This window comes from Sturnira hondurensis, unplaced genomic scaffold, assembly GCF_014824575.4.
Source record: "Sturnira hondurensis isolate 20B ecotype Veracruz unplaced genomic scaffold, ASM1482457v3 Scaffold0014384, whole genome shotgun sequence".
NCBI lineage: Eukaryota > Metazoa > Chordata > Mammalia > Chiroptera > Phyllostomidae > Sturnira > Sturnira hondurensis.
Window position 1 is genome coordinate 9,874,327 of NW_028087015.1, and position 23,536 is coordinate 9,897,862.

General features: G+C 48.8%; 1 protein-coding gene across 1 annotated transcript; it reads right to left on the reverse strand.

The window, feature by feature from the left end:
- Positions 1-18,012: 18,012 nt before the first annotated feature.
- IRX2 (iroquois homeobox 2) lies at positions 18,013-23,415 on the reverse strand. The gene is made up of 5 exons (XM_037062966.1): positions 22,918-23,415; positions 21,142-21,544; positions 20,115-20,828; positions 19,277-19,352; positions 18,013-18,613 (listed from the first exon to the last, which is right to left on the reverse strand). Exons 1-4 carry the CDS (start codon positions 23,164-23,166, stop codon positions 19,300-19,302), a joined length of 1,419 nt encoding a protein of 472 aa, XP_036918861.1. The 5' UTR covers positions 23,167-23,415; the 3' UTR covers positions 18,013-18,613; positions 19,277-19,299.
- Positions 23,416-23,536: the final 121 nt, after the last annotated feature.

Here is a 23,536-nt window from a genome sequence, read left to right on the forward strand (position 1 = left end):
TAAGGTGGTTATCAGGGCTATCAAAATGATTTCATCTTGTTCTAAACTCAGAAAGAAGTCAAACCCACAAGCTTAATCTCATTAGTTCTATGTTTTAATGAGGCTAGATTGGGACAAAAAAAAGCAAAACAAGAAACAGTTTTTTTAAAAAAAAATCTCAGTTCACACCCATAAAATGGCATCCCCAAGGAAAGTTAAAATAAGACTTTGAAATTAAAATTGCCTAAGAAGGGCCATGCAAATTATATAAAAGGGTTGGAACCCACGGGGACCCTTCTGCCTAATTCTCACCCCTGGATGTGGTTGGGACAATTGTTCATTTGTAAAATCCAAGGTCATTCCAGTCATTGGTGACATGCTTGTGAAGGATTATTAATAAAATTTTTGAACAACACTGCTCAAGCAGAGTCGTGATCTATATGCCCAAGACAAGTGCTGTGTGAAAGATTCTGAGAGGTTTGGATAACAATAGCTGGTTTTCCTCATATAAATGGAGCTCCTGTCAGCTCTTCCAATAGAGAACTTCCACTCCGAGCATACTAAACTCTTCCTTACCTGCCTGCCATCGCCCTGCCATCTGGGAAAGGTATTTTTAACGTCTTTCAATCTGTTTCATTCCTTCCAAGCGCAGCAGAAACAGTCTGTCCATGAGTGAAGTGCTCCCTCCTCCAACCTGACGCAAAGTCCGTGAGCATTTTAGAGGTGGCAAGCTATCACCCTGATCCCTGTTGCGTTTTTTCTTCAAAATCACTTCATGAGCATGTTGCAGTATGGGAAAGGGGGGCTGCTCTCAATGGGGAAAACGTAGGATTCTTGTTCAGATTGCACAGTATACCCTGTGACCCCATGTGCTGTCAGGGACGGCAGTCATGGCTCCTCTCCAGCTCCGTGAGAGGTGCCTGTGACCTCAAAGAAATCACAGCCTCTCTGGGACACCGTTTCTGGAAGAGCCCCCCATGGCTGTTGGTACACTAATGAATTGATATTTGTGAAGTACAGTGAGGGTCTCAGAGGACGGGAATCCCATTCCCCCCCTCTCAGACTGCAGACACATGGAGAAGGGGCATGTAGACACAAATCTGGCCACCACACTGCCCTTGCGTTGTAAGCTACAAATCCCCACTGGTGCACTTTCTCCCTTGAGATCGGCACTCTCAGATGGCCTGCCTAGAACAGGGACATGGAAATTCATGGGCCCACCTGGGATATCAAAGCAAACAATTCGCTAATATTGCATTTCTACTGTGTCAGCGACAAAGCCTCTAAGTCAATGGAGCTCACACCAACTTTCTTTCCAACACTATAGCATCTTCTGTAATTTCTCTCTTCCTTTCTACGTTAGAGAACACACCACTGTGGGAGGGTTGCACTTCTTTCTTTTTTAAACATTTCCTTTTAGGTTTGGAGTCACATTTATGAACAGTATACCCAACAACCATTTCCAGTCTAGAAGCTTTGTGAACCATTCTAAGTTATTTCTCTAGTAAAAAATTCTATAAGTAGTAAATAGAGTTAATAGTATTTAATGATTGAATAACATATTAAAATTGTTAAAAATATTATCAAAGCTGAGTTCTGTGTGTCTCACATACACATCGTTTTAAACACAACATTTTCTAAAGAAAATGATCCTAGATTTGTTACAACAATGCTTACTTCTCAGCTAAGAAGGTCTGCAATTAAAACATTTCATTTAGATAGTAAATTAATTGCTTCGTCACCCGATATTTTTTAAGTTTTGTAGGAGTGTCTAGCAGCCTACCCTGAGAAAGAAATAGAGCTGTAGAGCTTCATTCCGAATACAGCTTTAGGGATGGTTCTGTGCAACCCTCTCCAGGCACAGGCGAAGCAGGTGAGGCTGGGGAGGTTAAAGGACATGGCCTCTGGAGCTGAAAGGCGGGCGGTCTGACTCTACGTCCAATCTGCTCTTCCCACAGCTTCTTAGATTACAAGACACCAATGAATATACATTGAAAATTCAGTGTTCAAAATCTTCACTCTAAGAATTTTTTCAGAACACATATGCCTGGCACTGTGCAGAGAGTGGAGCCATGTGGCTGGGTCATGGGCAGTCCCTTCTGGACACTTAACAGTTCAGTCAGAAGGAGAACCCTGCACAGAGGCTCGCTGTCACCTGGTGGTGACCAATTGAGCTATTACACAGGCTAGGCAGTGCAGCAAGGGTCCAACTTGGTGAGGGTGGATCCCATGAGAGGCCTGTGAGAGGGGCAGTGAGGTCACACAGCCAGTGGTGGGCACACATCAGCAGGAGAACATGCTCAAGAAGAACCTCCCACATTGCTCGTCACTCTGCCAAAAGCAACTTGCTTATTGACCCTCAAACAATAGCTTTACTCTTCATCCTAAACTTGACCTACTTACTTTTCAAAACCTGGAGATGTGCGCCCACTGCAACTCTGCATGTGGGTACCTCTTGACCAGCTCTAGGTGTATTTGAGAGAGACGGACTAACGGGGGGAAAGAGGCTCCACTGTGCCTTGCAATTTTCTCTAGGCAGCTGGTGCAAGACAGAATGTGCCAACTTGCTGACTGGTGATGAGTGACAGTCCCAAAATATTCCTAAAATACACGGTCAACTTGATACGTCTTGCTTAAGGGTTGTTAATCCATGAGAAATAACGTAGACAGAACTCCTGCTCCAAAATTAGATTGTGCAGGCGAAGCAGGAATCACAGGAGATGAGCCTCAGTGTTCAATTAGGGGGAACGCTGGGGTCTCCTCCAGGAACTGCGTGTGTATGTGTGTGTGTGTGTGTGTGTGTGTGAGAGAGAGAGAGAGAGAGAGATAGAAAGAGAGAGAGGCAAAGGGGAGCAGAGAGGGAGGGAGAGAGGGAGAAAGAAAGAGAGCAAGTAAAAGGCAAAAGTACTGTGCATGATTTTTAACATTTAAGTAACTTCATCGTTTGAGCCAAGCGAGCTGAGTTGAAAATAGGGAAAGGAGTTTGATAGAAAGTGCGAGACAGGACGTGTTTACTGTGGGGTGTGTCCTCAGTTCAGTGTGAACACAAGAACCTGGCTGATGTCCTATAAAATTTGAGGCAGTGAGAAGCCAACAGTGCACTCATTACAAGAGAGTAAATGAAAAGAAAGGTTGGCATAGACCACTGCTCCATAGCTCATCTCCCTTTCAGATTTTCAGAGTTATTCTCAGAAATTTAAATTCACTGTGGGAGGGGGAAGAGAGAGAGATGAGAGAAATTGAGAAGTTAATAAAAGCAGAAAAGGGAAGATCTCAGGAAAGAAACCAAGGGCTGAGATTTTAGTTTCAGATTCCAGAAGAACAAAGGCCAGAGCACTGTCTCACACTTCATTCTGGCTGAGCGTGGGTTCTCTCCCAGCAGCATCCCTGCCCCAACAAGCACCCCTAAAGGGCAGTGATGGCAGCCACCTTGGCCTGAGAGCTGAGGCAACCAGCATTGCTACCCTTTTGCCCGACAATGGTTTTGTATGATAAGGTTTGTCTGCGTTTTTTAAAAACTAAACCCTTCCTGTGAAGTTGCTGTAGAGTAATTTAAGAAGAACTGATGCCAGCAGCTAGCTACTGCACTGGAGTCAGGATGGACTTTCCACCATTCTCAATCTGTAGGATTGAGCCTGGTTCAATTTCCTTTGCTGTAAGTTCACACAAATTTATAAGTGAGCATTTACTAAGATAATTCCCATTGGTCCTGAGAGCTTGGGGAATCCTCAACTGCACAACCATAGGCTGGGTCAGATCCGTTGCCTTTGTATTCGTTACATTCACTTGCCCAAAGGCCCATTAGCAGCAAGGACAGCTGAGGATGGGGCCATGAAGAGTATGGCACAGAGGAGAAATTAGTCTGGAGGAGCAGACTTTGGGTGGAGGACTGGCTGGGTTGTGTAGGGAGCCTGGGTACTGTGGCTGCCCCGCAGCAGAATCTAGAGCACGTGCCTTGCCCTGGGTTTATCTGGGCAAGTGGCAAGCCTCAGTTTTCTCACCTGGAGAATGGAGATGATAGCTATCACTGTGTTGTAGCATTGTTGTAAAGTGAAGATTAGATGAGATAATCCATACTAAGTACACACAGTAATCACGAAGTGAATGCTGCAGTTACTGCCTTTCTTACAAGTTAAGTGTCCTTAATCACTCAGAGCTTCAGTGTTCTCCTGCGTGAAAGTGAAGTAATATCAACTCAGACACATAATGGGTTTGTATTAAGTTTAAATCAGATATGGATGTGAGATGCTAAGTAAATAATCTACTGCTAAATTTTGGCTAATCCCTCAATTTGTATCAACTCTTGCTCTTTATCAACACTGTTGTGAACCATCTCAAGCCAAAAGCCCCCTCCCCAGTGTAAGTTACATGAGGGACCCTGCTTTTCCAAAATGCTGAACAAAACCCAGCCTTCTCAACTTCATTCTGTACACTGGAATTAACTCAGGTCTCGACATAGCCATAAAAGGGGTGTGTGTGTGTGCGCGTGTGCACACATGTGCATGTGCGTTTAAATTAATGAACCTGTTTGTTTCACAGAAACTGTGACAAAACAAATGATGGAATGGCTGTGCCCCACTGTGATGTGACCATGATGCTGAATGAACACTTTCCTGCTTCACTGACAGCTGTCCATCAATCCAATCTCTGTCCTTAGAGACTCCTCCCACCCCACTTACTAAGTCAAGGAAGCCTGGGGCCAACCAGTTAGCAGAAGCACAGCTTAGTTTCACCATAATTATGCCTTCCCATACCCCCAACACAACCATGCCACCATCATCACCCCAAAACAAAATGTTCTTGGAAACCAACACCTAAACACGAGTGTAATCTATTCCTTTCCCAGCCCACAGAATCTTGCCTCAGTTATGATGCAAATGATATTCAGAGCCACTAGTCAAACAAATAAAATATTAGGTTGAGAGTAAATTTTTCAAATGCACTTACTTATTGAACTCTTTCAAGGCCACTCTTTCATTTGTAAAATGAACAGCAGTTAATGCTAAGAAAAATGGTTTTGGATTTCAAGAGTTTCTTTTTCTTCTTTGAGTCTCCTACCCAATCAAAAAGTCTCTGTGCTGAGTCTTATGAGCTGGGAAGAGAGTATGGAAAATGATACCGTCTTTCAAGGGGAGCTCACAAGCAGACATGCTCATGCTTGCACACACATCTGCACACAGAGACATGCACACACTGCTCCCAGCCATTTAAAATTTTTGACTATAACATATACATAATGCATTTATAAGCACAGTTGTCAACTTAATTGATGCCATTGCTAAAAAACCATCCCTTATTCTGTGGCAGTTAAAAGCTCATAAATTCCATGAAGTAGTAATTAAACTTGTTCTACCAACCTAAGTTCTCTTTGCATTTGTACCTAACAGGGATTCAGCACTTCTCACAGAGAGAATTACTAGAAGACATCCAGTTAAGGAGGCGTGTTTTCTGCACACTCCCTGCATAACGAAGAGCTGGAGGCACCACAGTGATGGCAAGTTAATTAACTGTGAGGAGCTGTCAGCGAGTGGAGGGATGGGGACTCGAACCCCAGCTGCTGTTTCCCCTTCCCCATTGCTCCCTGGCAGTACGTCTTCTGCTTCTCACCCCACACATATTTTAGCCAGAGTATGGTGTTTCGAAATGCCATGATTATTTAACATGTATTAATATGAACACATACTTAGAATAAACTCTAATCATCTGCAGCTAATTTAAATTGCACAAGAGAGCAGTTGAGGCAGTTTCATGGGAACAGGGTCCAATCATATTTAGGTTGGAGTTGCACAGGTTTCTTGAGAAAGAGAGAGGACAAGAATCATGAGTATGAGGGTCCAGCCGCCTGCACCTGACTGTCTACACAAAGCCCCTGAAGGTTGTTGTCTACACAAATGTCTCAAAGCCGTCTGTCTGTCTTCACAAGTCCTCAGAAGACCGCTGTCTATGCTGAGTACGTGCTGCTAGCAGTCTACACAGTACCCCGACACAAAGATGTGTTTTTGAACAAGAACCAGCTAGGAAAGACAAGGGCAATTATGCGGGAGTTTGGCAAGCCCCATGTCCTTCAGCTGAGGGCTGAGAATCTCTGATTCTGAAGGCAGGGGGGACCCCTGTGTCCCCTTGATCAGGCCAGTGTCAGACATGCAAACTACTTGAGGAAGACGTTTTGGAGTCTTGGTGTGGAATGGCTCGGTGACGCGTCTTGGAGGCAGGAGACCAGTGTTTGGAGGGTATAGTGGGGAGGTGGCAGAATGAGGGCCAAAGGGAGGCCGTAACAGGAGATAGGACAGGCAAGGAAAGAGGACAGAGAAGGAAAACATCTAGGCATTGCTTTTTTAATTATCATGTGTCTTCCCTTCAAAACAATTAAAGTGAAAATATTCAATTTTATGTGTGTTCATGGCTTAGTGCATCTTCTGTTTCTTCTTAGTAGAAGTTTCTGCTTAGGACATAAATTACTATTTAAAAGTCACATTCTCTATGAACAAACTCTGGTGTTTTTCCAAAGACCTATGTAGGCCACAGTGCAGGCACAGTCAATGAGGAATGAGCAGAGCAGTGCGCTGCATGGTGGACCAAAGACCAAAGTTCAGTTGTCTTCCAATACACAACCTCAAACATACACAGTGATTCAAACCCACTGAAGCTAACAGGAGGCTCCTAAGAATATTGTATCCCCCATAGGATTTTAAGGAGCTCATTGATAACACACCTGGATTCATGAGTGGGGTTGCACAGCATTATAATGGAATACAAGAAAAAATTATTGAAAACCTCAGCATCTCTGGATTTCAGTTACTGTTGAACTGAAAAGTAGGCACCTAAAAGGAACCCTAACCCATTACCAGCACCTGGCAACTTCACACAATGGATTAGAACATAGCTTGTGTAGGTGACTACACTTCAAGACTACACATCTTGAGGAAAACCTCATGATCAAAACTATGGCTTTGATTGCATCATATTGTTTCTCGACATCACTGCAAACCCAGCAGTGTTTCTGCCACTAGGACACATAGTCTGGTAAACCAACCCAGCTCCTGAGAAGAGGCCAGGGCCTGGATTTGGATGTTGTTGTCCTTTCTTCCTGCTGAGTGTGGGGAAGGGTGGCTGTGGGCCCATCGCTGAGTCAGGGGTAAGGAGGTTTTCAGCACCAGGAATCGCAACCTGCAAGAGGCAGACATTTCTCCTGCTCCTGGTAGAAACCAAAGGGCTTTCTGACAACCAGTGATGGCCAGGCTAAGCCACCTCAGCCCCAACTGTCAATGGATACCTCCACTGGCAGGACTTTAGGGTTGTCTGGAGATTTCTGGCTCTTTCTAGAGGGTTCAGGTCATCATATCCCAGACCCACCCTAGAAGTTATATTACCATTGCTGCAAAGGCCCATCTCTAATCCATTTGATTCCACCACTTGAGTGCTGTCTGAATTTTCACTTCAGGCATTTAGTTATTTTCTCAGCCTCAGTCCAGAGCCTTTTTAGAAAATACCATTATTGCCTGAGCCTGTGCCAGACCGACTGACCCCAAACCTCTCTTCAGGTGACTCTGATGCCATCCTGACTTAAGGACCATTGAATTAAATATCATAAAGTCACTTAACATGAAATATAAATGCCGTGAACATAGGTGACTATCAATAAATCCATGCTAAGTTAAAGTTGGCTATTTTATTTTTCTTTCTTCACAATAAGTTTTGTAGTTGTAACTTTTGTTCAAATTATTATATGATCATAGTTTGTAGTCTAACCAATGTGACTTTATTAAGCCTTCTTAAAGTACCATTAATGTCAATGTGGCTCAATTTCTGCTTCAATTTTCCTTTGCTCATATCATCTGTTGGTGCCCCAAACTCAAAACCATGTTCCTCAAAATAATCAACATGCAGATCACTTATTTAAAACAAAGAGTTTCCTCTTTCAAATGGCTCAAATATTTTGTATTTACTATAAAATTGATTTAAAAATAGAATTGTGAAACTTCCCCTGATGAATCTCTATTATAGTTATTTAAAGAATATATATATATATATTCTTTATATATATATGTATATATATATATATGTATGTATGTGTGCATCTATATGTGTGTATGTATATATGACTTTAACATTGATGTGGGCATAAATCAGTCAGTTCGGTGACAGACTCCATGTGAATGTTCCCCAGATCATTGTCCCTACTCTGTGCATCTGTCCCTCTGTGGCTGACTGCCTCCTCTGTCCCCATGTCTCAGCCTACAGCACTTCTCTCGCTGAACCATCTGCCTGGCGGTGAAATGAGCATTTACTTATGAGACAAGTATGTGGTTTGAGAACAAGTTTTCATGGAGAGAGGAGAGATGGGAAGTTTTAGAGAGTGGTCAAAGCAGAGGAGAAATCTTGAAATGATTGTTGGGGTTTCTGTGTAAAGGCAAGTTTCACCCACTCCCTGTCTTATCATAGGGTGACAGTGACTTGAACAAAAGCCATCTTACACCCACAACTCCTTCCATGAACAGCCACTAAACTGAGTTGTGTGAATCCAGCCTCAATGTCTCCCTCCCACACTTTTCTGTTCCGAGCCATAGATGAAAAAGAGGTTCCATTTGACAAATGTTTCTGTAATGTGTCTTATCAATATTAGGGTTGCCAGGTTTAGCAAATATAAATAAAGAAAGCCTAGTTACATTTAAATTTCAGATAACTGATAACACGTTTTAGAGTAACTATGTCCTAAAGATTGCAGAGGACATACTTATTCCGCAAAAACCAAATTGTTTATCTAAAAATCCAAAGATAACTAGATGTCTTGTTTTTTATTTAGCAATTATGTTATTTGACCTATTTATATATTCATGTGTTCATTCTATCATATTTTATTGTACTTATTGATTGGTTGGAGCAATTATTTTTCTCAGAGGTCTAAGAGACACCTCTGAGGTCAGGAAGAGGTCTATTTTTGTACAATATGACATCAAACAGCATGACATTGTACATTTATCAAAACCCATAGAATGTGCAATGAAAGAGTGAACCCTAATGTAAATTAGGAACTTAAGTTAACAGTAATGGGTCAGTGGTGGATCACCAGGTGTGACAAATGCACCACACTAGTGCAAGATGTAAATAAGAGGGAAAACTGGGGGTTGGGGGCAGAGAAACTCTCTGCATTTGCTGTGCAGATTTTTATAAGCCTAAAACTACTCCAAAATACAGAATATATTTAAAAATCAAACATTCAAGTTGTACAGGTGCTACATTGATGTAGCACACCTTATCTATATGATGTGAACAGCACAATGTGTGAACAGGTCTAGCTTCCTGTGTGTGAAGTTAGCAGAAAGTTGAGAATTTGGCTATCAGAGGCTACCTTTCCACTTACACCCCTGATCAGCTGGTGATAGGTGCTCCTGCAGAGGCAGTGGTATTTGGTCATCATGGGTGAGGCGGGCTCAAAACTCAGAAGCCTTGAGTGTCCCAAAAGGTGCCCCCGAGTGTGGCTATACTGTGGCCGGGCCAACAGCTGTTGACCTCCAAGGAAAAAAGTGAACTCGAGGCCCTCTCCACAGGACCCTTCCCCCTTGTAGATCATTACTGGGGTCTTTCTCTGCTTCTTGGCCTCAGATTACCTGAAATTACCTGTGGCCCACCTAGCCCACAACCCACTGATGTCCAACACCAGGTATCCTGGAAGCCACTTTCCGGGTCTTGCTCCCAATATTCCTGCTACACCTTGGCATTCCATCTTCCCCACAGCCCCAGTGAACTGGCTTCCCATATGCAGAAGGGCACAAGGAGGCTCAGCAGGGGTAACCATAGACTTGCTCTCTGCTGGGCCCTCCCAGAACGCCTCCGTAGGGCTGAGGACCAGACCCCAGACCTTCCACCCTGCCTTCTTCACTACCTCTTCTCCCACTGTGGGCTCCTCAAACCATTTCCTCTTGGGGATCAAAGTTTACATAGTACAACCTTGTAGTTTCATTTTTAATGTTTTTATATAAAAGTTTGATATTTATAAATTATAATGTATACTTCGCCTTTCAATTTTAATAGATAGCTTAGAATATTTTAGAAGAAGTTATATCTTTTGGAAAAAGGTCGCTGTTATGCAGCCCACTGTCTGATGCTCCTTTGCCCAGCTGTCCCCACCTTCAGAATGCCGCTTCTGCAGGACCACTGCTCAGGGACAGGGGTAGGGCCTGGCCAAGGAAGCCACCTGGCCTATATACTCCATCTCACTGAGACATACTCCAGGCGATGACCTCACTGTAGAAGCCAGCATCTGCCCCCAAGCATCCTGGCTCAGGCTGCTAGTGTCAGAGGGACATGCTTCTCTGGGCCTCCTAACACCAGATGATTTAGGACCATCACTGGTTTTCTACCAGTGGCATTTTCAAGCTCAGAGTAACAGACTGAATGTCGCAGGCCTGAGGACAGCAGCCCTGCAGCCCCAGCCCCTACCCTTGCTCACTGTGCCTGGTTTGCACCGTGCACCTGAACATTTGAAGATTATAAAATCAGTAGAAAGTTGACCCTGTGTGGATTTGTCTTTAACCCAGCCCCTTCCATTACAAAATGTCCAGTCCCACTGAAACGGTAAACTGAATCTCTCATCAGGGCTTGCGCTCAACCTTAAGCTCCCTCCCTCCAGCCAGAGGAGTCCTTTTGAAGGAGGTGAATGAATACACACGGTTGGGCCCTTCAGTAACCCCTGTTTACATCTTTGCCCATTACCACCACCTCACTTTTATTTGAGGGGCTGAGTATCACATAATCATTATGAAACAAATTGTTTTTCCACTGCTTGAAAGCCAGGAAGAATAAACCTGGAACTGGCCTGTGCCTCCTGTTTAAATAAACTACCCTCGTCCCTTGGTAGGCCAGGAAACTGATCTGCCTCTGCATGGGAGCTGAGCAGCCAGGCCAGCAGGCCTTGGGGAGCTGGTCCCAGAGCACCCATCTGTCCCTCATTCTTCCATCTTGGCTGCCCGGAACTCCGGGATCTGTTGCCCCCAGGTATTGTTGGGAGGGAGGATAGAGCTGAGTTGCCTCGGGGCCACAACTTCCCACAGATCAACAACAGAGCTCCAACCCCCAAAGGTTACAAAGCACATCATCAGTCCTCATCTGCCCCAGTCCTACCCCGGGGGCCTCCCCTGTGGCCTCTTACAGGTTCTTGGATCAAAGATGCTATTTGGCCTGTGGGAGGCAGAGGCTCCTGGGGTTCTGCACATGAGATACCAGACCTGACCCCCCAGGTCAAAACCACCAGTGGCTGAATGAGGACAAGGGCCACAGCCGGGTCTGCCAACACAGGCCCCAGAAAAGAAGGGGTCTGGGCAAGGCTGGGCTGGAGAATCTCCCCTGATTCTGTAACCTGCCCAGCGGGGCTGTAGTAGAACAAAACCCTGGCAACCTAGAGTGCTCTCGGGCGCCCCCATCCAGGCCTTGGACTGTGCTCGGCCAGGTTGACTCAGTCACCGCCTCCAGGCAGCCTTCCTGCCGGTTTTTTAGGAAGAGCGTGTGTGTGGGGGGGGGGGGGGCAGTGTCGAGGAGACTAACTTCATTGTCGAGCCCTGACTTGTCTGCAAAATTTCCTTAAAGAGAGAAATTTCGCAGATCACTTGCCTGAGGGAAGTCGTGCGGAGACACCACCGGCTTCCTTCTCGCCTGTCCCCGGGACTATCGCTCCATTTGTCCACGGGAGTCCCAGCAGGTGCAGTTCACTAGGCTGGCCGGGACGCTGGGCTCCTCTGGGGTTCCGGGGGCGGAGGCTGGACTGCGGGATCCCCGCGGTCACCGCCTGCTTGCGGGCCCATTGGGGCGTTCAGCAAGGGAAAGTGCGACCCGCAGCCAGCCGCGAGAATGTGTTGTGCCACCAGCTCCACGAAATGGGGTGTGTGCAGAAGGGGGTCCGGGAAGGAAGGACGCAAAGGGGAAGGGGGGAGGCCAAGCATCTGGCTCCTGGACACTGTCAAGTCTGCGGAGGACAGCTGCCCCTCCAACCGGCGTGACCCTCCATGTCCCAAACTAAGAGACTACGCTTTCGGTTTGCGGATGCGGCCTCACGGGGTCTCCACGCCGCGTACCCCACCCTTTGCTGAGCAGGGCAGGCTTACTCCACCAGCACTAACGAGAGAGGGTGCAGACCCCCGAGCCTGCTCCAGGAGCCTGGAGGCCGGGAAGCTGGAGAGACTTGCTGAGCGGAGGGAACAGGTGGGGCCGGGGAGAGGGGAACATGGAAAGGAGCCTGCCTGGGGCCAGGAGCTGGGGTGAGGAAACCTGAAGAGGGCCGGGATGAGGCCACCTGAGTGGGGGGATGGGCCCTCATCCAGGGGCTGCTGGGTTGTTGCTCGGTCCTGGAGGCTGGTCAGTGGAGGGAGCCTGGGCACCTGAGACACTCTCTCCCCTGGAAGGGAAGGCGCCTGAAAGTGGCGGGATTACGTTAGCAGGAGGCTGGACCTGGGCCTCCCTGTCCGTGGAGGGATGGGGGCGCAGCCCCGTGAGGATATTCCCAGGCTCAGGCTCTTCCCTCTCCTCCACGCCCCACCTCCCCTGGCCAAGTGCTCCCAGCTCTGACCTTGGGCCGACGAGAGTCAGGTGGTCCACTCTCCCTTGACCTGCTGCAGCTCTGGTCACCCGCCTAAGTCCAGATCGCTGCCTTTTAGGGCCTCGGTATAACCAATGAAGTGCACAGGTGGTGGCGCTGCACTGGAGGAGCGCAGGAAAAAAATGAGTCTGGGGCTGTCCACTGAAGGATGCCCCATCTCGGCTGGCCCAGGGAACTGGAGAGAGTGGGGGGAAAGTTTCCTGTAGAAATGATTACAGTTGTGCCAGGGCGAAATACGTGTGCTCAGATCTGAGACTGGCGGGGCCTTTAAGTGCAGTAAGAGCTTCGGGCCCCAGGGCTCCCTGGGAGAAGGCGGGCGGGGAGCAGACCCACTGAGGTCCCAGGGCTCCTGTGGCTGGCACACCTTTGCCCAGGGCCTCTGGCGTCCGAAAGGCGCAGGGAGATCGCAGTGACAACCCGGTTCTCCTTCCGCGCGGCGGAGCGGTTCCCCGGCTGACACTGACTCTCCACTCCACACTTCTCGGGCACTGAGCAGCTGCTCCGCTTCCAAGGCCACCTACTAGTTCCCACCTAACCTCCTAACTCATCTCCCAACCTTTCGGGGCCAAGGAATCCCTGCCCGCTGCCCAGAGCAGCTGCAGGGGTTGGGAGTGGAGTGCACTCCAGATCCGCACCCGCGCTGGGCGAAGGCGTAGCGCCCTTCCCATCCCCAGGCCAGACCCGCCGTCCTGCGGGTGCTGGCACAGCCTGCAAACGGGGTTCTCCCAGGCCCACCACTCCCCTGTTCGAACAAATCAGGCGTTAAATGTCCGCTTTGCCCTTTCTCTTGATCTTGGAGGGGAAAGCAAGAACTGCCGGCAGCTTTCTGGACCTGGGACCTGAGCTGTTGCAAGCAGTCTCAGTCCCTCTAACTTTGATCAGTCTTATGAATCCCAGCTGCGCCCTGTTTGTTTGTCATTTTCCCCTTTTCCTCTGGAATCATCATATCTGGCAGGGTGCGGGGCGGGGAACGTGGTTGAACGAGGCCGGCCGGCCGAGGATGTCTGAGAACAGGAGGGGAATGTTGAGTGTTGAGGGCTCGGTCTCTGAGTTCAGTACTCAAGAGCATTAACTAATTACCGGATCAGAGAAATGAAAAATAAATATTAAAATAACCAAAGGTAATTATAACCCTGTTGTTGACACTAAGGATTAATAATTGATCAAGACTTACCCGAGATAAATTGACGGTTTATCTCCCCACAAAGACGCATGTGCCGGTGTAGCGCTGTTTCGCGTCTTCCCTGTGGGCATGTCCCACGGAGATGGACTCTGTTCCCACTGCGGGGAGGCCCCAAACCTCCCAGTCACTTTTTTAAGAGCATTAGGTTTAATTTGCCTTCAGTTCGACATAGAACAAAGTACTTTGGGACACCTTAAAAAGAACTTATCCTTAATATCTTGGGGCCAGACTTACACAAACAAAAACATTCTTCCTCTTTCCTTGTACCTGGGATTGCAAGGAACAGATGACAGAGATTTCCTCACTCACTCCATTTTTATTATATTACCAGGACGTCTTCCTTCGTAACACCTTCTGTTTCTTTCTTAGAAAGTGGGGGACCGCTCTGTCCTCTGGAGAGGGAACACAAGCCTGTTCTGTGTAAGTGGGGGTGGGGTCGGAAGTGTTCCACAGGAGATTCAGGTGAAGCGTGCAAATGGGGGGGTTGCACCCATGGTAAAACTGGGGTCAGAAGTTTCTTCTCTTCCTCTCACCAATGGCTGAAGTCCAAGTGTGTACCATCGGATACCAGTTACCTAGAGTTCGAGCCAAACCGAAGGTGAGGGCTGGCCTGTGCTGTCATTGTGACCAGTAGAAAGTAATTTTCAGCAACTGGGAAATTATGTTGTCATAGATTACTTCTCCTTCTACTAAGTCTTGAAAATATCAGTAGGGATTTGTCACTTACTTAAAGTTTTGAAAATACATCAAAGGGACGTGTTCCCTTTGCAATTTGTAGAAATCCAAATGACGTTAATCACAACATCCACCTTATCACCGCAGATGTGTGTTGTCCCCAAATTTGCCTCTGGGGTTGACAGATTTTTAAAATGTTTAAAGTGTTGGGGTTTTTGTAAAAGTAGTTAAAAACATATTTACAAGATCTACTTACATCCTTAATTTGGAGTTAAAATGAATGTTTTCCTTGGAAATTCAACGGCCTGTTTAACAAAAGAAAAACTGGGTGGTGGATAATGATTGTATATTGTTACCTGGAAGAAACTTCCTAAAAATTCCATGTATTTAAATTTTAAAAGGGTTGACTCTAAGTCAACTTCTAAGAGAAGTTGGTTTTGAATGATTTTTTCAAACTTTTTTTTCTGTCTACTTCAACCCTAGCAGTGGAAGTTTAGAGCACATTTAAACATCACGTTAAAATAACGAAAGGTCCACTTCACTCTTAGCTTTTTTAACAAACAACTTAAGGCAATTTTAAATGACCCTGAAACGCACGCGGGTTTCGCGCGCGGCTACTGCATTCCAGTGTTTGTGTGCGTTGGTCTGCACGGCGCAGTCTGCAGACGTACGATGAACGAGTGCAGCGCGCAGCCGGGTGCAGACCCGGCCCCTCTCACCTCCGGAACGAGCTCGGGCGGCCCGGGTGGGGGTGCAGGCGGGCGCCCCCAGGACCGTAGGCAGCGCAGCCGAAGCCCACGTCCTCGCCCTCCGCTCCACCCCTCCTGCCTCACAGCAGACAAAGGTGGATGAAGTTCTTTTCAAGTTTCAAAGGCAGTGGCTGGGCAGCTTTGCAGAAACAATAACTCTTTTATTGGGAACAAATGTTGACATTTGACGGGCACTGGAGGCCCGGCCGCCGGGCAAGCGCTCCCGGTGCTCTCGGCAGTCTCCGGCCTCCCGGCCCACCTGAGATTAAAGCGCGAATTCCGATAAATCAGCTCTAATGAACCCCGGGCCGAGAGGGCTGCGGGGCCGCCGCGGGGCCGCGGAGCCGCGGAGCCAGGAGCGCGCACAAGCCAGCACCCAGCCGCTCGTGTGGCTCCGGGGTACCCCCTGTGCCCCCTCCGGGAACAACTGCACATGGCTGTTGTAGGCGACGACTTTACTTTTAATTAACTAGATTTTAAAGCAAAAAGAAAATCATGCTCCATTAAGTCCTTCCCCGATGAAAGATACCTCCCCCCATGTCATCTTAACTAACGATCTGCACGATGAAGAGCTCATAAATCATTCTGCATTTCTTTAAAAAGAAACCTCTAAGCACCTGCAGGTTTTCTGTTCTCAGTGTACATTTAAAAATCTCGTTCTCCAGAAATAAATCCAGGTCGGGAGGCAGCGTGTGTAAGTTATGGAAATCTTTGATAATTTGTTGGGCATCGCAACATCAAAGAAGATTCGTGAGCCCGGGCTAATCTCCTGAGCTGCTTTGAGTTTCCACCAACTGAAAGGTGCAGGTTGTCCCCGAGACCCGGTCTGTCTGGGGTGTGTGCCTGTGTGGGGGGATGTATCGCATGTCCAGGGAACACAATCTTCCGTTCCACAGGGAGGCAGCTTTTATCCAGGCTTCAATTTCTGAACATATGCACGGAGATCAATTTTTGCTTGGATTTTGTCCTCACACACTTTACACTTTACAGGATGGAGTGTCTTAGGTGCAGTATCTTAATTGGTGTGTCTGGTCTTTCAGTGTTTAATTTGTTAAATATTGTTAACTTTCATCCTTTTCACTGAAGTCTTCAAAATACAACATATAACTGATATTGCTGCCATGTGCGGTGCATTCCCTGCTGATTTAGGGAACGTGGCGTCTGCTAATAAAAGCAAACGATCAGCTTCACGTTGTAATCTGAAATGCTATCTGCAGGTGAAAAAATCATTACCTTCACAGCAATTCTCTGAGGTTTCATGTGTAAAACAAAAAGAAGCAAAGAAGCTCCCGGCTCCCTTTCACGTGCAGACTGGCATTTGTTTTCCTCCCGACTGGTGGCCAGTGTCCAGGCTCCCATGAGACAGAGCTCAGCTCCCAACCCCACCGTGTCTGTTACTGAAGGAGGCAGGAAGGAGAGGAAAACAGTTCTCTACCCCAAAGACTCACTGTAAGTCTGACCTCCAAATGGTTACATATCTGAAACCAACAAAATACCTAAGAAGTCATGGGAAACCACAAGCCGAATCTGCTCCTTTTCACCACAACCTCTGCACCCCACAACCCCACTGTGTCCAGTTTACAGCCCCGTGGCGTTGCCTCAAGTACCTAAGATTACTTTCAAATACCCTTCCTAACAAGACCCCAGCAAGAGGCCACTAATTTCCACGGCACAAAAAGCCACTGGAGAGAGATCCGTTTGTCAATATCAACTGGTCCAGCAATTTCCATCCTCAGACACATGGGCCTATCTGAGCTGGCAGATGTTTAGACAAGATTTTATAAATTGTTCAATATCAGCCCATAATGAACCCCAACTGACCATTCCAAAGCAGCTAAAAGCAACCGGGACGTCCCCCGCTGGGATGCAATAATGTGCTCATGCTGCAGCATTATTAATCACGGGATAAAATAGATGAACCTCTTGAAAAATAAGTGTATGATTGATTAAAGGGCAATCTGAGGAGCTATTATTCTTGTTTTATAACCGTAAGTTATATTCACTCAATTTATCTTTGCAGAGGAAATAAATGATTGTTCATTTCTTTTCTGAAATTATATTATATGGATATCCATATAATTTTGCTGAAAATTAAAGTGACAGGTTTCCTGCTTTTATGATACTAATCAAAGGAAATACGTTACTTGACTACAAATTCTAGACTTGTCCTATAATTAGATAGTGAGTAACACAGTAACGAGGCAATAGTCTAAGGGCGTTTAAGCTTTTCTTTCCCCCAGGGTGAGGGTGAGAGCCACTGAGAGGAAAATAAATCTCTCCTCCCAGGTTTTGCCTTGTGTTTAATGTGAGTTATATGAAAAGGAGAGTTAAGAAGTCACTCGATAAATCTGCACAATCTATGCTAATTTGGATAATTCAGGCTTTAACATAAACAATTATTTCCATCAGGAATTTATGATGGGAGTGTAACTCTCGATTACCCATGTTACCACAATTTTCCAGTTTACTTTGCTGAGAAGGTTCAATAAACGAGGGTCAGAAATAAATGTTAAATGGATTCTAAAGCATAGTGGTGTCAGGTCATTTTATTTTGTTGCATTTAAAAAGAAATTACACTAACAAGAATTTTGCATATGTAGGACACAAAATTTTAATTTTCTTGTAGTATATGTGTATATAATCTAAAGTCATAGCATCTCCCTTATTGCTTATTTCTCTTCTATCTTCCCTTTTTTTTAATGAGCAGGAGGGGAGATTACTTTACACATTATCATTAAAAGTCCTGTTTGAAGTCAGGTCACCTGGGGGAGGGAGTGCTCTCACTGGGCTCTCTACCCAAACCAGTCTTTTAAGAAAAAGGAGCCCCAAACACCGTATTGCTGTAGTCTAGTCGGTTTTTATTTACAATTTAAGATATAAATTAGTAAAGAGTTATTGTTAAACAACCAACAAAGATTGTATAACCAGCAATGTTCAAATAAAAACCAGGCAGAATTTATTTACAAAAAGTTTAGATTCCATTGCAATACAACTTGCATAAATTACTAGAAGCTTTATATCATTATAAAAATAAATATCAAATTTGTTTCCACTTTTTAAGTACTCAAGTTCTTCAATCACGTTTTATTTCTACTGTGTACATCTTTTACAAATAAATTTTACAGTAAATCCTATCACACCTATAGCATATATACCGTGGCAATGAAGTGATCAATTCAAGATATCCTGAGAAAAAAGATGGTTTTCAAAAGTCACACATACATTGGGGAAGCTATACTATGCCAACAAATTCACGTACATCCAACAAAAAGTCTGTTCCGTTAGTCTGGGTTGACAGTGCTCTGTGGCTCCTTCTTTAACAGTGGCACGAGATGCGGTCCCGGTGAGAGAGCGGCTTTTTATATCTGTGTATTTATTAACTTGGGAAGAGAGAATGGCCTGCTGACTTTTTTTTTCCAAAGCAATTGTGACACCTACCTGTGGACCAAGGAAAAAACCAAATCATCCCAAATCCTTCAGTTCCCCACCAACATCATCGCATTATAAAAAGGTTTCAGCCTCTTTCCCACCTTCTAGATGGGTAAGAAGTGACTTTGTCTATTTGTAAGACAGCTATTTTTTTGAAATATTACTATGAGCCAGATGATCTACAGGGTCCTATCTGGTCCATCTGGTCACGGGGGATGGGCCTGCTAAACAGTGAGTGCTTCTTGTCTATCAGTCTGACTCTGCAGGCACCAGCAAGAAAGGCTTCCGGTACCAAGTTTCAGCCACACGAACTCATCACAGCAAGTGTGTTCTCTGTGTTTAGCAGAGTAGAGACACTTCATATTGCACACAAATTCCAAAATCCCAGGTTGAGAAAACAGTGTGTGTGTGTGTGTGTGTGTGTATACTCATTCCATTCCAGTTAAAGAAGTAATTCTTCAAAGCAGAACTTGAAGAAAAAATTTTTAAAAACCCTCTATAAAAGAGATCAAATCCTCTCCCACTTAAAGGAAAGAAGACCAAGAAGACTGCGATGCTGTCCTCAGATCCCAGGACAAAAAGCAAGAAATAAGACATCAAGCAAGTTTACAAGGGCAATTGGTGCAGGAAGGCTCCCCCAGGGTGGGCAGAAACACCGAGGTGCCCACTTACTTGCATTGCTGTGTTCGGCCCTTCTATAGGTAGGGCTGGACGCCCCCACCAACCACGGTGCAGCCCTCACTGGCATCTGTCAGGGGAGGGGGCAGTTAGTCAGAACCAACCCCACAGCCATCTGTCTCCCAGACAGCAGCACAGCCACCAGCCCGCACACCCAGGAATGCTCCCTGCATCCGGCAAACAGTTCGAGGAGCCCGACTGTCCACCCGGCTGTCCTGAAGCAGACTTTGGCCACACTTCTTACCCCGATGAGCTCCTTTTACAGGTCTTACCAGCTCAAGCCCAAATTATGAGTAACAGAGGCATTATAGAGAAAGGGAGAGAAAGGAAAAAGGTTCTGGTTTTCTATTTTGGAGAACTAAAGCCTCTGGGAATAACTGGAACGTTTTGTTTCCCTCCAGTCAAAGGCAGAAGGAGAGACTCTATTAACAAGAAAACACAGGAAGCTGAAGCTCAGTCAGTGTGGGGACAAACTGTAATTTGCATTTTGTGGCAGTTTGTCTTTGCCAAACTAAAACTGCCATGAGAGGATGGAGATCATAATAAATAAATAAATAGCGGGCACATAATAATGCGGTGGGTCTCCTGGCCAGGCAAGGGTCTCCTCGCCCATCCCACCCCTCTTTTTGGAGTCATCATTCCCATCACTTATAATTTTTAGGTAAAGCATGGTGCACTCACTCTTTTTTCGTTTCTCCTTTAAGTGACAAACATTTCTCCCGCGTATCCATGGGTCAGGTCTCCAGATCCCTTCCCCGGGTTTCTTGGGAGTGCTGACTAACTAGCCCTGCTGGCTGTTCCTCCCAGAGGACCCGAAGCCGCAGCAGCCTACCTTTCTTGGGCTCGTAGCCGCTGCCGGGGGGCCTGTAGTGGGGCTCGAGTGGATGCGTGCCTGCCTTGCCCGCGTCGCTGGCCGCTTTGGGCGCGGAGTGCAGCGCCTCTCCAGGGCCTGCCGCAGCTGCGTTGTATCGAAGGAGCCCCTGGCCCTGCAGTGCTGCGTTCAAGTTCCCGTAGTTTGTGTAGTTGCCATAGAAGGGAGACGTGTAGTAGAGGTGGCGGCCGAGAAGCGGGGACGCAGGATAGGGCGAGCCGCCTGGAGGAGCCCCATTCGAGGAGGGAGCTGCGGCTGCCGGCAGCCCCGGTGGCATGCAGCCCGGGCCCACGCTAGGTTGCTTGAGGTCCGAAGTGGCGATCTCGGCCAAAGACCACAGCTTGGGTTTGCTGGCGGGCTGAGGCGTGCCCGGGGACGTCCGGCTGCCCAGGGGCGTCTTGCCACTGCCGCCAACACGGGGCACAGCATCGGGCTGGGGGCTCAGCAATGGGGCCTCCACGCCAGTGAGTGGCGAAGAGGTCACGGCCTTGGATGGCGCCAAGTCCCGCTCGCCCTCCTCCTCCTCGTCTTCGTCATCCTCCAGGTCGTCATACTTATCCTTGCACTCCGAGCCCGATTCGCACAAGGGGTCCCCAGCACGGCATGGTAGCTTCTCCCCATCCGACTCGGCCGAGCACGAGTGATCAGTGAGCGAGTCGACATGCAGGCTGATCCCTGAAGGGGCGCGGGCACTGTCTTTGGCGCGTGGAACAGCGCAGGCACCCAGGGCCCCTCTGCCCCACATCGAGGTATACCAGGCCCTCCCTCACCTCCACCCAGAGCCTGCCACAGCCTAGGGGGAGCATGGCATTCCGGGAAGCACACCGAGGAGTCTCTAGGCCCACTCCTACCAGGAAGGCAGAGGCTGTCCAGGCTGGAACCTGGCCTGTGGGGCCCAGAGCGTCCTCCCCTCCCTCAGGTCTGCACCCCGCCTAGGAAGAAAACTCCCCGCGACCTAGAGCCAGCCAAAGCCTTGCTCACAGCTCACCTTCGTCCTCTGCCGATGTCTCTGTGCCCTCCTGCGCTTTATCCGGACTCTCCTTGCTTCTTGTCGCGTCACCTTCCTCCTCGTCCTCGTCCTCACTTTTGTTCCTCGGGGCCCAGGTCATCTTGTTCTCCTTCTTGAGGCGCCGGCGCGCGTTGGCGAACCAGGTGGAGACCTGCGTGAGGGTCATCTTGGTGATGATGGCCAGCATGATCTTCTCCCCCTTGGTGGGGTAGGGGTTCTTGCGGTGCTCGTTGAGCCAGGCCTTGAGCGTTGCCGTGGCATCCCGTGTGGCGTTCTTGCGGTACGCCGGGTCGTTGAGCTGGTAGGGGTAGGCCGCGCTGCCGTAGGGATGGTAGCTGATGGCACCGGTCATCCCAGTAGTGTGCGCGTCGTAGGGCGTGCCCTAGAACCGACAAGAGCCTGGTGATTGAGGTACCCGGGTACCTGGCAAGCAACCACCCGAAGGAAACCTCTCGGACAGTCAGCGGCCGCCTTTCCCATGGCGTCTCCCTCGGTGCAGCCGCGCTCCCCACAGCATCGGAACGGGGTTGGGGGAAGACACTCAGCGGATTATTAAGGCCAGCTGTTGATCACACACACACACAGCTACAGCTTTATTCACAAAAATGTGAACTATTTCACTTTTCTAAAATGGCATATCTTCGCCTGCAAAATCCCTAGGCCGCGAGTACAGACGCACCCAAACATGCAGGCACACAGAGGCCCGAAGATGGTTTCTTGATATCTAAATTTCTCTGGATTCTCAAGCGCTGCGGCCTCCCCCTCCCTCCCCCACCCACTCCCCCCTACCCCGCCTTTACATGGTTAAAAAACCACCCGCGCCCCCGCTCAGCTATTCAGGGCTGCAAAGCTCCGCAAATCCAATTTGCAACTCAGAAGCCAGTCACCGTTTCGAATTCTTCAAATACGCGGTAATTAGCATTTTAATTCAGCTTTTAACGTTTAAATTCGAGGCATTTGCAGCCTTCACCAAGGCCCCAGCTACTCAGTCGCTGCCCTGAAATTCCACCGAGGGCAGGCCGTGCCGACAACCCCTAACGGCCTCAATCGCCCGAAAGGCGTTCCACCAACACAGCCGCCGGACCCAGCAGCAGACCCAAAACGCATTGGCCGACCCGGGACTCGAGAGCAGGAGCTGCTTTCGGTGCCCAGGGGACCGAGAGGGCGCTTGATGGGCCACACGTCGACCGACACATTTTTCGAAAGCACAGCTTGCAGTATTGATAAAGAACCAGACCAAGGCGGGCTGGGCCCGGCCCCAGAGCCCTAGCTTAAGCTTCGCTCCCTTCCCCAAACCGGTGACCCCTCCCAATCCCCGCAAGTAACTGCTAAGCGCCCGCAGACTCCCCGGAGGTCCCAGTGGCGCCGACCCTCGCACGGCGAGCGGACAGAAGCGAGTCCCGAACCTGCTTAGGACCCCTCGCCAAGCCTTGGTACCTGAACGAAGGACAACCCACAACAGAACCCAATACCAGGGTAGTCGTACTTTCCAGGCTCTTTGGAAAATTTTACCCTCTGAGCCTAAGGGAAGCGGCGCGGGTCTCGGCTCGGGCTCAAGAACGTCGCCGGCCGGCCGCCCTGCCTCTCACCCCGGCCTCTGGTCCCGCCAGCGGCGAGGTAGCCTGAGTCGGCGACTCCGGAGCCACAGCCCACAGCACGATTCCCGCTCTCGGATCCCCAGGCCCCCTCCGCCTGAAGCCCGGTCAGGGTGCCCACGCCCAGGCGTCCCGCGTCCCTTCCCGCCCGCGCGGTTACCATGTAGGACGGGAAGCCGGCGGCGGCGGCGGCGGCGTCCGCCGAGTACTGCAGCGGGCTGCCGAAGCCAGTGGCTGCCTGCGCCGTGAAGGCCGCCGAGCCAGGGTAAGGGCTGAATGCAGAGCCCGACGCCGAGCGCGCCAGCTCCTCGCTGCGCGGCGCTGCCAGTGCCGAAGCGCCGTACGCCGGGCACGAGTAAAGCGCCAGCGAGCCGGGCGCCTGGTACAGGTAGCCCTGCGGGTAGGACATGGTGGGCGCGGGGCCCGCGTCACGCCGAGCTGCGGGCAGGGCTCGCGGCGCCCTCCATCCACGCCCGGCCGGGGCGCGGGGCGGTGGCGGGCGCAGAGGCAGCGGGCCGAGGCAGGCCGACCCGCGCACTAGCCCGCGCGGCCCGCGGGCCGGGGGAGAGGTGGGACGGCGGCAGTGGCTGCAGTGGCGGCGGCAGCGTGGAGCCAGTGGGCGCAGCCGCGCGCCAGGCCGGCGGTCGGTTTTGGGGGAGTCTGGAGTCGGGAGTGAGGAGTTGAGGAAGGAGCGCTCGAGTTTCCGAGGGACATTGGAACGCAGAGCTGTCCGTCACGCGCTCATCTGCATATTCGGGTGCCCGCCCCCTCCCTGGCTC

Excerpts from the sequence above, each read along its gene's own strand:
- IRX2 (XM_037062966.1), bottom strand. The coding sequence starts at position 23,166 with ATGTCCTACCCGCAGGGCTACCTGTACCAGGCGCCCGGCTCGCTGGCG. Across the intron at positions 20,829-21,141 it reads GACATCGGCAGAGGACGAAG|GGATCAGCCTGCATGTCGAC; the intron begins GTGAGCTGTGAG and ends GCGCCCCTTCAG. Across the intron at positions 19,353-20,114 it reads CGGCTACGAGCCCAAGAAAG|ATGCCAGTGAGGGCTGCACC; the intron begins GTAGGCTGCTGC and ends CTCCCCTGACAG.